Source organism: Vanellus vanellus, assembly GCF_965231255.1.
Source record: "Vanellus vanellus genome assembly, chromosome: 3".
Taxonomy (NCBI): Eukaryota; Metazoa; Chordata; class Aves; order Charadriiformes; family Charadriidae; genus Vanellus; species Vanellus vanellus.
Window position 1 is genome coordinate 37,161,506 of NC_138907.1, and position 16,157 is coordinate 37,177,662.

Genomic DNA, 16,157 nt, shown 5'->3' on the forward strand with positions numbered 1-16,157 from the left:
AAATCCCAGAGTAAGGAGATTTGTGTACACACCACATACATAAAAGGAAGGTGCGTGCATCTGTAAAACTTCTTTATCCAGAAACTACTAACAAGGATACACGAGTCTTTGAATATTTTTTTTTCTGCAAAGTGCACCCTAAACTTCTAAATATTATGAGAACATAGGGCTTTTAAAAATGGATTGCTTTAGGGAGAAGATAAACTGCCCTAGAAATGCATCCCTCATTGTATCATATTGTCGTGGTTTGGCCTCAGCCAGCAACAAAGAACCACGCAGCCGCTCGCTCGGCGCCCGCAGCCGTGGGGAAAAAATCGGCAGAAAAGGGCAAAACTCGTGGGTTGAAATGGTGTAATTTAACAGAACAGCCAAAGGGAAGAAGAAAGAAAAACAATAACACCGATAAAGGAGTATAAGAACGCGATTACAGTACCGCCGCGCAGCGCGCCGACTGCACCCGCAGCGCCGCAGCCCGCCCCGAGTGGCGACTGCCCCCCCCTCCCCGGCTACCGCCTCTTATAGCGGGGCATGGGGCACGTGGGATGGAATACCTGCCTCCCCTGCCGGCTCCTCGAGGAAATTAACCCCATCCTTGCCGGAACCAGGACACATATTATGACAGAACAGATGAAATACCCGTATTTCAGTGTGAGGAATCCAGGCAGAGCAATTAAGGGGAAAAGAGGTTTAGCCTCCATCTCCTGCCGATGGTGTAACACAGCATTCGTTTGCCAATTTCCAGGGACATGCTGTAAAAATGGTATGCTTGGGCCCTTTCTGAGATGGACTAAGTTTTGTTGAGTACGAGATTCTCATTTCCCCTATGTAAAAGGCTCATTAATGCAACCACAAGGCCACTTAGAGATCTCTCTTAGACTGTGAAATTGATAAATATTTTTGAAATCTAGTCTTTGTTGATCCAACATGGACCTACAATTGTATACAAGAGGAAAGAACATTGTATCCTTCTCATAAAGCATGAGATTTCATCCTTTTGCCCCCTTTATTAAGATCACTATTTTGAATTTAACAGTTCTCATGTACTAGATGGTACCTACATCTACCCAGACACTATCTCTAACCACTATTTCTAATTACTAACACCTAAAAAAATTATCAGGCATTTCTGTATGATGCACATACATTGGTGAGATTGTTTCCACACACAAAGCAAACAGTTGTTGAATCCTTCTGCTTTTATTCTATTAGCAGTAATAATTTTATAAATGTGTCTGTTGTATGTTATCTCCTGCACCACTACTGGGCTTCTTCTCATATGATATTTAATGTCTACCCTGGAATATTTTTCTGTGAATTCTTTAGCCATCCTTACCAACTTTCTGTATGTAATAACTTTTAACGTATACTTATCACTACTTTCCCCCCTTTCATTTGTGATCAGTGATCTCCCCGTGTCCCACTCATCATTACAAAATCAGGTCGGTGTCTTCCTTCTTCCTTGCTGAATCATGTCTGAACACTTCCAAAATTCCAGTCTTTTCATGCTTTTTCATATTTTTTTCTCCTCATTAATTCTACTTTTAATTTTCGCTTGTCAAAGAATCCTTACTGAAGAAAAATCATATATGAAGACTTAAAGAAAAATACAGGTAGTTTTTATTCTTGGATTCAAAGCATTGCTCATAGCTTGAATCTAGCCTCACAACTGTAAGTAGAGTTGAGAATCACTGAGTCGAGGAGCAAGTAGCAGTCACTAAAGCCATCTGGCCAGGCATGATTTTACACTTCAAAATATGCTGCCAAGAATTCTGGAGAATTGCTCTTGCGCTAGAAGGATTCTTCCCCTCAACAGAAAAAAAAAATAAAGAAATTCCCAAACAGCCTTCTCTTTCTGTCACTCTCCCTACTCCATGAAATGCCATACTGCACATACTTTAAAAAAAAAAGAAAGACAAGTTATACCAAGGAAGCTCAATAGCAGTTCTCACGCCTACAGCTATTTGATGACTTATCAATTCAGATATTTTAAAGTTGCTGCATGTTTACATTTGCGAAGAAAAACCTGACAGATATACTCTGTGCCTGTCATAGCCATGATAATTTTCAGGGTGCAGTCATACCATTTTGCAAAATAAACTTTCTATACTTTTTCATGGACAAACATGCATTTTCTTTACAGTATACACATTGACAACATAGTTCCAAACCCAGGAACTACAGCCATTACTTAAATTCTATTACAGATCCAGAATACTATATTTAAAATAAACAGAAAGGAAACACTAAAAAAAAAGCCCACTGCTAGAATGCAGTCTAGCTATTCTTTTCACGTTTTCACTGTTGTTCTCACAATTTTGGAAGATGTATCTCTAATGAGACTGTACTTCACTAGTTCTTCTCAAACTCCTCCATGTACCACTATCAGCATGAAGCTTTAACAAATCATGTACTACCTTAAAGCCTAATTGGAGGAATGTCTACTTAATGCAGCGCTACATGGCAGTTACCAAGGAAGGCAAGTAGAAGAAAGCATCACAAAATCAGATCACTAACATCTTCAGGCATTTTACATTTTCATATCTCCCAACGGCAAACTTTGAATTTACAATTCATTCTCTAGCTCAGATGGTAAGTACAAGCTCAGCTTCTGGGATGATCATTATCTCCACAAGTAACTGAACTTTACATGAGCTGCTGAAAGACTGCGTAATGACTAGCATCACTTAATGCTAGTGTCAACTCACTGTAAATAAGGTGCAGTAAGTGTAACAAATTAGGTATACACTAGAAAAGATCTGTCTACTTACAAAGAAGGAGGAGGGATGCTGTCTTCACAGGGTATGGAAAGCTGGGAGATCCCATCCAAGGAAAAACAAGAGTCAAGTAGGTATTTGCCTTAGTTCTCTCTGTCTGTATTAGAGTGAGTTGAACAAATTTCTAAGTTTCCATTGCCTGTAATGTAAGTTTCAACATGCGCCTCATATGGGGATGCTGACATTTAAGCTGTCTCAGTCTACATGCTTCTCCCACTATGACTCACTTTTTCATTAGAAAAGCATACCAATAGTGGGGTATCAGTCATTCTCTAATGGAGACTACATTGTCAACTACTGGAGATACCGATACTGAAAACCAGGGAGCAGGTGCAGATCATAAAGGACAAGGCTGCAGTACATTTTAGAGAAATACGCATTTGTCAAGTGAGCATCATGATCAGCAAGAAATCCAGAACGAATATGCACAAGATAATTTCACCATACTACTTGGACGTCTTCCTCAGTTTTAAACTCAGTACTTTAAAACATGTCAGGAAGCAGTTGGATGTTGGTGACTTGAAAATGTGTACACAAAGTAAACGAAGTGACATCCGATATGCCCCCAGATATTTCACCCATCCCTCAACATGGTTCCCAAAGGGCATGGGAGTCTCATAAGACCTGTATCTCATCCTGCCAAGCTCATGTGATAAGCCAGCTATCCTCAGACATGTCAAATGCAACTATAGGCCTGTGTGTAGGTGACTGAAATGAGCACCATCTGACCAACAGCTGCCAAAAAACTATTAAAGTGTTACAGTGTGGAAAGAATGCGATGGCTGAAAAACAGTATTAGAATATTCAAATACTGTCAGAAAAACAAAAGGCATGCTCTGTCATGGAAAATGGCCTAAAGCTGTGGTTACTTAATATAAAAAGGGTATAGCAAAAATTCTGGTAGTTGAGAAATGATTGACAGGAGAATTCTGGCTCACTAGCAGGCAGGATGCTCACGGTCACTCTTTGCTAAATCTGCTTCTAATATTCTCAAAATCTGAGATGATTCTGACACTATTTTTAGAGGCAAGGGGACAGACAGAGTGTTAAGGGATGACTCGCTCCTACCCTGATCATATTTGGTGAATCTATTGATTTTATTAGAGCTGATCCTGATATACTGAGTATAACAAGAGTTAGGCCTAGAACAGGTATATTAAGGAAAAAACCCCTGTTTGCTGTTTATCACCAATTAATGCATTACAAGTGGACAATGTCAGACCTTCAATAATGATGTTAACATACAGAAAAAGCTACTTCAGGCATTTCTTCAGATTTCTACAGCATGTTGATATTAATTTTCCTCTTTGTACAAGACAAATGCAACCGAAATAAAATCTCTAGGGAAGCCTGGGTTTGAAAGCGTAGCAAGCTAGCAACACTTTTTGTTTAAAATCATCATTCTTAAAACAATTTCCTACGGAATACAAAACATTACCAGATTGCAAAATAGTATGTTGCAGTATAAAGACTTTATAGGTATAATTTTAAGCAGTCCTGAATGACTAATGGTCATTGTCAAAGAGGGAGCACTGAAATCAAGGTGCCCAATCTCTGATGAAAACTAACCCTTCCTATGTTCCCAGTGCTTTTAAGGCTTTTACTCCTCTGCATAGCGTACATGTGCTTGAGCATGGATAATACTAATATGTATTAGTTAATGTTGTAATGTATCTGTTTTCAACAGACAGAGCAAGAATTCAACAGAAGCACAGATAACAATGAACAACAAGCACTTTTATTGCTACAAGATCCTTCCAGGCTGTACTCTTCCCTTCTGGTGTCAGCTGAGCAGCATTACCCACCTTTAAGGACTACAGAATTAATGAGTAACTTGACCATCATGACACTAAGCTTTTATGGCTCATGCACTGTTACAATCTGATGAAGTCACTGAACTGATCCTCTACTCTGACTCCGGTTAGGTTGTTTCCAAAAAATGTACTGGAGTCTTGCATGGAGTAAAAAAAAGTAGTAACACCCAGTAGCGTAAGGCAGGGAAAAGAGTTGCTCTTAGACATTAAACTACTTGGTTATCATCAGATAAAACAGCAAAATTTCCTGAGAAACATTTAAGCGATGTGGTCATGCCTCTTATGCAAAGGCTCTCAAGACCACAGAAGTAGCAAAGCTGACACTGGCCAGGGACATCAGCATTGCCATTTCTGGCAACTGAATAATAAATATTTAAGCTGAGATTCATCCCATTTAACCTTTTGTGCCTCTTGGGCCACCTAAGTCATGAGTGTTGTCACCTGAGGTTTCCCACTCTGTCAGTGAAGAGAGGCTCACCCAACAGGCCATTTAGGGCATCCATAGACCAACCTGCCATAAAGGTGTCTCTCCTTACTGACTACTACTACTCAGGCACCTCAGTAAGATTTGTTGAGTGGGATGAACCCCCAACCTTAGACCCAAAGGGTCTATGAACGCTCACCAACTGCATCCCATACCACAAGATATCCTCAAATAACAAGGCTATGTTTAGAATAGAAAAAGAAAAGCCACAAAAACTGTAGTCATTACAAAATTTTTCAGCATTTCCAAGCATCAGGAGACTGCTCTTTTCCTACTGTAACATTACCACAGTGCTCATTTTTGAATGAAAAAGTTTGCAAGAAGAATAAAGTAGGAATAGACTCTTTCAAATGGATACCCATTAACATACAAATAATAGCTTGTAATCCAGACCTTCCTGGACTAGTTAAAAAACATGAAAAACATAAGCTATCTAAGACTTTCTGGCACTCGCTACATCACAAGAAATGGAAAGTTTTCTAGGGAGTTGACCTTGAGGAGGTGACACGTATGAGAATATTGGGAATGATATTATTCAGAGTTTTGAGTAATAAATTAGGTCATAGGAGACCAGTGAAAAGCAAGAGACTCAAATCCTGGAGTGCTGAAGGAGGAAAGGAGTAGAGTCAGAGCGAATCAGTAGGAAGGATAAAGGCTATTCTGCAGAGAATCTACACTTGGAAATCTGTTGAAAAACACGCAACTTCAACATTTCTCATTGTAGTTCTTTTAAGAACACATAATAGCTATATAAATTGTTGCACAAGCTGTATATACCTAAAATACAGTCAGCACTCTGACTGGTCATGTCTAGTTCCAAGCAGTTAAACCATGCATGCAATTGCCCTGAGCTAGGTACAACCCCATTGACCAAGCTTCACACTGCAGTGTTGTTTGTGACTTTGTGCGCAAGTACGAAAAAAACCCTTTGCCCCATTGTCACAATAGGCATTCTTTCACCTATGTAATTTCTGATTAGATTGAACAAAAGGTGTTCTAGCACCGACATATACAGCATCTAACATAAGAGGCTGAATTTAAGATAATCAAACAGTAAGTAAAAGAGAAATTATGGAGGCACACTAACTGCAGGAAGCTAATATTACAGCTTATGTTCTAAACCTGGTCTCCTTTGATTCCCTACACCAGCGGTCTCCAAAGAAGGGTGTACTCACCCCATATGGTGTGCAAGACAATCTACTGGGATGCTGGAAAGACATATGTTTTGTACCATTAATAAATAAATAAAATAAATTTTCAAAATTGAGTTTATTTCATCTTTATCTCATCCATTTTTAATTTCTATTTTCTGTATGCTTTATAATGTACATCTATACGATATATACAGTAGCACATGTATATATTTTATAAGCAAACTTATATTAGGGGTCCATACTCAAAAATTTTTTACTGATAGGGATGCATGATCAAAAAAAGTTTGGAGACCGCTGCCCTGTACAATCTATGGAGAGGGAGTCCCTCTCAAAGAGAGGTCAGAGAACTCGTGTTCCTAAATTTTGATATCAAAAGTTGCTGAAAGTTCCCCTAAACTTGAAATATCTGAGCAATATCATATAAAAATGACTTCATAGCTCAGCATAGCATCTTTAAATTAAACTGAAAAAACAACCAATACGACAAATTAACAAAGTGTTTGGCTGAATAAAACACAGATGAGAAATACTCTCTGTGACTGGGTTTCTTAAAACTCAATCCTCTTCCTGTGCAAGCAGCAAATATCCAATTTTCCTTCTATTCATTGACTGCCATCCCTCAGAATTCGTAAGAGGTTTGTAAAAAAAAGTTTAAAATTCCCATGGATTTCAACTTGATTCACATTTGTAAATCCCTGCTTGAAAATTCACAGTTCCCTTTTAACAGTTCAGATTTTTTATGGATAGTTAGAAATCTCAAAGAATTTGAATACATACGTAATGAAGATACAGTTCACGTTCCAAAAGAAAGATCCAGAAATCTTTGTGTATCTACGTTACAAATTACAATGATACTCAAATCTAAGAGCTAATTATAGATGGAATTAATAGGTGAAAGTTATACAGCCTACACCATGCAGAGACAGGGGAATTATCTGGAGCAGAATACACAAAAAAGAATAGATGGCAGAGAGGCCGAACAGGGAAAGACCGCGATCAGTAGAGCAGTGATAGTCATTTGCTTCCTTCTGTGTAATGTCCAAAAGGACACGTTAAATACAAACCTGTTTGCTAAGAAATCCATGTCAAATGCCACATTTTAACTTGTAAAGAAATTTGTCAGACTATTCTGTGCTTGCATAATTCAAAGGCAATTTTTTTCTTTTTTAAGCCAAAGTTGGCATATACTTGATCTTCAGTGAGGTATATGCAAAGACATTTGGTTTAGCAATAACAAAATCATAGCTGTACAAGGTAGTGTGTTTATTTGAATATGCAACAATGTAATCATTCAAATAAATACACTCTTAGTTCTCTCTTTACAGTACTTCAAGTCAGATGTACATAAACTAATCCCTAGAAATTAAAACCATATACAGCAAAATAAAGCATTATGCATTTTAACTTTGTGTTCTGTTTTGCTTTAACTCTGAGGGAAACATACTCCATGTGTTTTTGACTGGCTGCAGGTGTGGATTTTGTATCATTTCCATTTGTGGTTTTTCCTATGACTGCACATCCAAAAACTGTGTTCTCTATAATATACAGTTTGGTGTGTGCTTTGAGAGCAGATGGACTTTTGCGTCACAGTGATAGTCTGAAATCCTTAAGGTGAGCAAGGGAGTGGAAACGAGTTGCTAACAGGCTTGTCTAAGTTCGACCTCATTGAAATCATCTGGCTGAACAATGGTTGTTGTTTTTTTTTTTTTAAATTAGCATCTGGCCTCTCTTAGAATCAGAGGGAAAGATGTCAAATTTGAATAATTATTTTAAGATTATGAAGAAAGAGCTCACAGATGCTGTAAGCTGTATGGTAGAAACCAGAACTATTTGTTGATGACAAGTGCTGATAAATACATGGGGAACGAAAGCATTCCTTCTGAACAGATGTGGATATCAACAACAACAACAAAATCCTTTAGATATAATTTTTCTTTGTAATTTGAGTATAGGTGGCCAATAATTGAAAATGCATTAAAACCTTGAATGCCGCTCAGACCACAGAGCGATGCATTTACATTACAGGGTAGAATTTTACTCCACTACTGGTTCAGATTAGAAAAGCCTACACTGCACTACCTGGATTGGAAATACATGAATTCATTCTCCTCTCTCTCAAATTTACTTTACAGAACAAAGGGAGGCTGGAAAAAAAAGGAATATCTATTAAATTGATGCTCACGACAACTGGTTTCTCCGAAACTGTTTTGTATTGGCTCTTCAGGCTGGGAAGTACCTTTTTCCTAGTATCTTCTATAAGGCAGAGGACGTAAACAGTTCATAAGATAGTTCCACCATTATTTGTCTTTCTTTCCATTTTAGCCACTCAGTCCAGTGTCTGAGGAAAAATACTTGGCTTTCATTTTGCTACAGCTGTTACAATGCTGTTACATGAATAAATATTTCAAGCATGGTCATCATTTATACAGATTAAATTTCAGATTACCAGCTAAAACAGTAAATAAATTCTAATGTCCTGATCCTTTTTTTTTTTTTTTTTTGAGACAGAAAGAGGCACTCACAGACTGACAAACTTGCTCGATTACTGTTGCAGAAAGTTTAAAACGTTAATCTTTTAACCAAGTTGTCTGAGAATTCTGACATTTTCAAGTGCCTGCCAGTGTCTGTTAAGAAAAAAAAAAAAAAAATTCATCTGGCAGCAAAAAGAGCATAAAACAAAGCCTGACAGAGCGGAAATGATAATTACTGCAGGAACAGTAGAAACAAAACTTTTACCAAATAAGGCTACAAGGTAGCCACTAGAAAGAGAGTAAAAAAACCTGATAATAGTGGAAGAATAGCAAGATTCTTACATCTATGCTACTTCAGAAAAGGATGATACTATGACAAGTTCCAGTGCAAAACCCAAGGATATTTCAAAGAAACACTTCACTCAGATCCACAGAGAATACACTACTAAAAACAGATCATGAATTATCATATGCTGTTCTTGAGCTAAGCAGTTATTCCAGAAATAAGCTCCTCATCAATTAGGTTGTCTGATGGAAAATAATCAAGTTGAAAACCAAAACACTTAAAAAAAAAAAAAAAAGATCTCCTCAGTTATGCTACCAAAAGGAATTCAAAAACCTCTTCATGACATTCATTATCAATTATTTTAAATCCTCCATTTGAGAAACCACATTTAAAACTGCTAAGTCTAAGCTCAAGCCATAGTAACAGCATTTTGCTGAGGCACAGGTTACATAGATCCAACATGGACCATCTACCCAGGCTGACACCATTCACTAAGTAGTAAACACCACTTCATCACAGAGAAGAAAGCATCTCTTCTAACATGTTGCTATTCTAGCAACTCTTACTAAACCCAGTACAACAAAACAAAGAAGAAAATATAATTGAAAAGCATACACCTCACAAGGTGCCATAAGTCTGTAAATTCTCACATAGCTACACAACTGCTTCTACAAGTTGTTGGTCTCTTAGTCTGCCTTCCGTGGCACACAAGCCTTTATATGTCATCAAATTTGCCCTCCAACATTATTTAAAATAAATGCCTTTTCATTCCAAACAGTATTGATAAATCTTCCTCAAATGTCAGAGTCCTAGAGTACCTCTTAAATGTAGTAGGATATGTGCAGTATGTATCATATGGAGCAAAGTAACAACAACTTCATTACATAGCAAACGGCAGCAAGAAAACGCCATTCATTGCTCTTGGATTTTCTGTTATACAAAAAATACAGACAAAAATGAGCTGGCCTGCTTATAGGCCATTACCATTTTTAATCAACACAATTCTTTAATAAGACCAGAAATGCTTGAATGAAAACCAATGTTAACTTCTACAGCGTTGATAGAAGTCCATGATCATGTACGTCTAATTAAAATTCAGAAATTCTATCAGCTTTTCATAAGAGAATTGCTTTACATTTTCACAGTTCTAAATAATTGTGCTCTCTAGACTCTTTCCTAGAGAAGAAATTCTGTTAGAATAATAATTGCATAGTGAGTCTTTTTACTAAATTCCCTTTGAATAACCTATTGTTTGAAAATATATTGGTCAAATTCTCTTTCATTACTTTCAATAGAAGACCAAATAAAATTTGAGCAAAATTTTTATGCTGCTTCTTGGAAGTTTCTCTCTATACATAATTTGAAACTTTTGTAAAATGTCAATTATTGAAAAACATTTGTACAGAGTCAACACAGTAAAACAGGAGAATTTTTTGATACAAAACTACAGTAGGGAAAGTGCCAAAATTCAATAGGCAATATAATTAGAGCATTATTTCAATGGTGTACAGGATATGCAGATCACTGTGATAAATGCTGAAAGTTTTAAAATTTATGATTAAATAAACATATCCGGTCCTTCAAAATACGAAGGACCAGATATATTTTCACTTTGGACACAATGACACCACATCACCAAACAATGTCTGGCAGATCCTTTATTACCATGTTAATATAGGACAAGATTAAAATGGACCTTTTATAGATGAGAAGAAAGGAGTATAGATAAACATCTTCCCATTCTCTTCTAGTCTCGCAAGGAAGAATGACTCACACGGACTGCAGGCCACAGCACCCATATCTGACAGCATTCTCAACCTCACAATTCCCTACAAAGGCCGGTGAAGCTGTAGGAGAAACACTTCAACTTGCACTCAAATTCAATTAAACAAGAAATAAAGGGTTCCTAAAAGTTTGTCCTTTTTCCAAGGGAAAGCACACAAGGAAATATTCCATCATCCCCAATAACAGTCTATGTAAACTACCATCGTGCACAGCAAAGCCAGGAGGAAGGACAACTGTGCAGACTATATGAAAAGGGATCAGAAGAAAAGGTGAAGGGAATGTTAAAAGAAGAGGTACAGATGAACCTTAAAGAGTGACATAAAGGGAAGTAGCAGAGCAATAATTCCATCACCACCTCTGCCACAATCGTGTCCTATGGTTTTAAACTCTCCTTGGTCGGTATCTACAGAATGCTGCTAATTCCCTGTTTGAAACAGATACTGCCAAGCGCTCAGACACAAAATTTCTACAGAAAGATACACACTTCCACTGAATAGCATGCAATTCTTTCTAACTTTTCATTTAAAACAGTTCGAATGAACTGCTTTAAATGAGATACAGGGCTGCAAATGAACAATGAATATAAACTTAAGTATTAAATGACTGCTTCCTTTACTACGTTCTGTCATTCCTGCGCAATGAATGAGGTGGGGATCCTGTGGAAAAAATAGACTGTAAATCTATAATTAAATACATATGCACAATAGGGAAAAAATTAAAGAGCATGAAGAACATTAATTTGGCCACTTCCTAATTCCTTACTGCTTCATTTTACAGTTACAAATTAGTCGTTGTCCTCCCACTCCTTACAGAGAGAAAATTCATCTCAAAAATAGTTCTTTTGGAATGTGGAATAATTTTGAGGAGAAACAGGACACATCACTGAGTAATGTCAAGACTGAATGAGACAGAAACCTCGTATGTTATTCTATAGGCATCCTTTCCTATGCACATATATCGATCCTGTTTTACAAGCCTCTGTAGATATATCAGGACTGAAATACCATACAAACTGCACATGCATCAATCCAGTAGAATAATGAGAATCATCTATTCAGCAGAAGTTTCTGCTCTGATTAAATGCTTTCATTCTCCAAGCCAATGAAATATTGGAGGTTGGTTAGTTTAACTGTGCAACATACTCCATTCACAAAATGAAACTGAAAAAAAAATCCCAAAGTTTCACTGAAGCAGACTGGCAATCAAGGAGATCCTTCCTTTTAAATACCAAGCTTTCATCACCTTCAATTGAAATGCTAAAGGCTCTTCATAAGAACAGCCAAAATCTCAGCTACCTGAACAGCTACATTTCCCCCAATCTGTTTCTTGTTGTGGGTTTTAGTTTTTAATGGCTTATCCGTATCTTATAAAATTTTCAGGAAACAGGATTTGTTCCTTTCCTGGACTCACTAGTACCAAGTTTCAGCTGAAATGACAAACTGAGCAAATTTTAAGAATCTGAAATAACCCATGGAAAAACTTGAGTAGCTTTAGTACAGGCACTGCAGTTTATTCTCTCTGAAAATTACAAGTGTTTATGATGTTGAGCACGATGTTTAGAACATAAACACAAAATTTTACTCTGGTTCATTATTAGAAATAATGGATTATTAAGAACAAAGCAAAGTGATAGCTAACTGCAATCTGTCATCAGGGAATCTAAAGTCAATCTTGTGTACTAGAATGCTGCTCCTGCTACAGAAATGCATTTAGATCTAACCACCTAAAGCTGTTTCCTAGTTTTCCCACTCATAGTAGGTATCTATTTTTATTAAGAGGAGTTAGTTTTCCAAATGGGGCATGTGAATTTATCTTTTCTGGTTTTAGGATGAACAAATACTTTAAAAAAAAAAAACATACTGAAAAAGTGCTGTTCGTTGCTTTAAATACGTATTTTCTAACATGGCATTCTGTTTCACAGTTGCACTTTTAAAATGTCAAATGATCGGAATAATAATTTCCGGGCATTTTGGATAAACAGTAAGTAAACAAGTTTAGAACAGGGACTTAAAAGCAAAAAGCACAAGTAAAACATAATACACATATTAAAATTTTAACAAAAATAATTTATGTCAGAAGATCCAAATTACTTCTGCTTTGTTTATCAGGAGACATCTCTATCAGGACAAGCCTAAGCTAATGAGAGGCACTACTTAGAGAACACATATAAAAGTTATTTCAGTAGTTTATATTTTAAACCCTGATTCAAAAGCTCCTGAAAATCTGCAATAAGTGAAAGAAGTCAAACTACAGGTGTAGGATCTCTCCTCTCTGGCTATAAAGTTAAGTTCACTCTGCAATTTTAACTGGAGAGCCTTGAAGTCACAGTTTAGACCTCCTTCTTATTCCTCATCTGTAAAAATGAGGATACTTAGAGCTGTGGTGAAGGCTTTTGGTCTTTTAGAGTTAACAGGGAAGATAGCTAGCTACAGGCAGATACAAATCTCTATACATGTGTAGCAACTTGTTTTTATGCATTTTTAAACATAACACTCCCTTATCTTTTCATCAAATACTATTATAGGCTGCTTTTGTTGAATATTACTAGTAGCCTATTGTACACAGTGCATCACAAGCTGCATGGCCTGAGGCCAGGAAGGAAGGTGTGGAACACGTCTTCACAGGTCGATTTCCACTCTCCAAGTTTTCAAGTATTTGAGAGAAGGTCATGTTACAGCACAGATTTACATAGCAGACAAATTACATGACTGCTCCTTCTCAGCATTTCATAATTTCAGTAAAAAATTAGGTCAAACGAAAGTGGGGGAGAACAACCCTATCCTTTCACAGTCGTCAGAAAATTAAACAAAAAACTTAATTGTGATTCTTGCCAAAAGACTGGTAAAAATCTGTACTGACAGTAAACACAAGTTTAAAGTATTTGATTTACCATTCCTTTACAAAATCCTTTTCTTTTTTAATGCCTCGGAAAAACCATAAACAAACCCAAAATGTGTTGTATTGCTCTTTTAAAGCACCAATTTTATTATCATTAGTCCAAAACATATATATTTTTTACAAACACACATATATGAAGGAATGTGTTATTAATTTCAAGAGCCTTCACCCACAATCTGATAGTCTAGTAGGAGTGTTAAGAGAGGGAACTGCTTTTTGTATCGTCTGTCCAGAAGAAAAGAAGAATAATTTGGAATAGCTTTTTCCCTCCTCAGAGCCTGAAATATAGTGCACTTTAAAAAAGGCAGTATTGGCCAGCCTCAGCACTGCCTGACATTATGTTTATAGTAGACTGAGACTAAAATTACAATGTTCATATCTGGCATTCTTTGAGTACAAATTGGAAAAATAGTTAATTTTTAAAGTTTGGGGTTTTTTTTTTTCCCCAGAAAATGATACTATGATATTTTCAGGATAGCAGCAAAATACTTTCCAAGAACAGTTAAGGATACCATAATGTGAAACAACAAATTTAAAAGCGTTTAGGTACGTATCCACACATCTGTATTTTTCTTAGCTTACAAGACTAGTACTTGCACACAAATTTGTTTCGACACAGTCAAGCAGTTGTAGGGTTTAGACTGGCACACTGCTGATACTCTTATTGAGCAAGCAGAAAGAACAAACATTAACAGGGAAATGAATGGCTTCAGTAACTTCAAAAGGACTTAACATTTATCAGTTTCTAAAAATGACAAACATGAAATCTGATTCAGCAATAAGAAAAACTTCTAAGCTGATGTATTTTTAAAAAGGGTTGTAGTTTTAAGGAACTCCTGAACAATTTTTTTTTAAGACAGACTCACTATGTTAGCTAGTTTTTATGTGCAATTGATAACTATTCAACAAGCAAAAATAGGAAACAACTTTTCATAGAACATGCTATTTTCTCTATTTACCAACATAAACTCTGAGGGATGAATTTTACCAAAAGCTTCAGCTGTGCCTGTTGTAGCCTTGCAGCTGAAAATTCAAATGAAAAATATGGCAGTCTTTTTCTATGACACAAAAGAAATGTTTGGGAACATTTCCGAAGGATACCAGAAAGCTTGTCTAATATACAATGGTTCCTACTCAGCACAGCCCTCCAAACAAAGAATAACAGATGCACAACTGGTATTAATAACAAAACATCTCCTCCCTCTGTTTGTCGAGAGGACAGCTAAGGACAAATAGAGTTTCAGGGTACTTACCTACTCGGAAGTTAGTGGCTGTCAGAGTGTCAGCAGCATGGCCGTTTTCACTAATGAGGGTGGTGGTATTTCCCTTCTCACAGTTGTTCTGACAGTTGCCTTTGGTACAAGTCACTTTACAGATGCTGGGTGTAAAGACCACCTTGATGCGACCAGTGTGATTTCCCACTGTCAGCGGAGGCAAAGAAAGAAAGAAAAATAAACAGATCACTTTGGTATCCATTGATTTCCTTCAAAAAGTTTTGGGAAAAAAAAAAAGGCGGGGGGGAAGAAAAAGGCGACAGGTCTACAGGAGGAGGGCAGTCTGCAGTGCTCTCTCTCATAGATCTCCAGTGGTGTCTCTGAAACAGGAGTAGGAAGCTTAGCAAACAGAACTCCGGGATCCGCTCCAAAACCACATTTAAAGTCAAGTCACTGGAGTGGGATTAGTAATCACAATGCTGCACTTTATTCACAGGCAGACAAAGAGCAATACCAAGGGCATGACAGCTTAAATAGCCAACCCTGACAGGCAGATGTAATGTAAAGAGGTTGGCTGTGCACCTAGGGGTGAATAAACTCTTGTGTCCTCCTGCATACTTTTCCTGTTTCTGCACTTATTAAGTCACTATTTGTAGCTCGACCCCTGGAAATGTTTTAGGCATGCAGCATGTCTGAAAACATCTGTCTCAAATCTCCTGGCACCCCAGCCCGAAGTGGTCAAACCTTGTGACGCAGCTGCCGGGACCCGTTTTTTCACAGTTTTTTGGCACCAATTTTCCACAAGGATTTACATATTATAGACTGAGCTTTGCTGTCAGCCTTTGTTTAAGTAATAAATAGCTCAGTCAGAGAAAAAGGTGTCAATACTTGAAAATATTCTGAGCTCAAAAGATAAAATACTGCTAGATTCTGGTTTTTTATATACTTCCTTACAGTTATTTTAAAAACTTGAACATAATGAAGACTGAGCTAACACTAATTTTAAATTAAGCCTTATTAGAACTTCTTGTTACAGAATTTGATTTAAAAACAGATGTATTTGATTCCAAATTTAACAGCTGAAGAAAAAAAAAGAGATTAAAACTACTCATTATGAAAATTAGGGAAAAAGAACAGATTCCATTTGCAATTATTTAAAAAAAAAAAAAACCCAAACATTTGTCTTCTGCACACTTAATAAATTCAGCAAGTTCTTGTAAATATATCACAGCATCTTTGTGGAAACTATTAATAAATACTTTCATATCAAACCTAAC

General features: G+C 36.9%; 1 protein-coding gene across 1 annotated transcript in view; it reads right to left on the reverse strand.

Annotated features, from left to right (window-relative positions):
• LTBP1 (latent transforming growth factor beta binding protein 1) overlaps positions 1–16,157 on the reverse strand; it is a gene marked incomplete at its 5' end in the record, with an annotated part of 207,046 nt that overhangs the window by 125,951 nt on the left and 64,938 nt on the right. Inside the window, one exon of the mRNA XM_082480509.1 lies at positions 14,920–15,087. Within this exon, the coding sequence (XP_082336635.1) occupies positions 14,920–15,087 (168 nt within the window). The remainder of the gene's footprint in view (positions 1–14,919; positions 15,088–16,157) is intronic.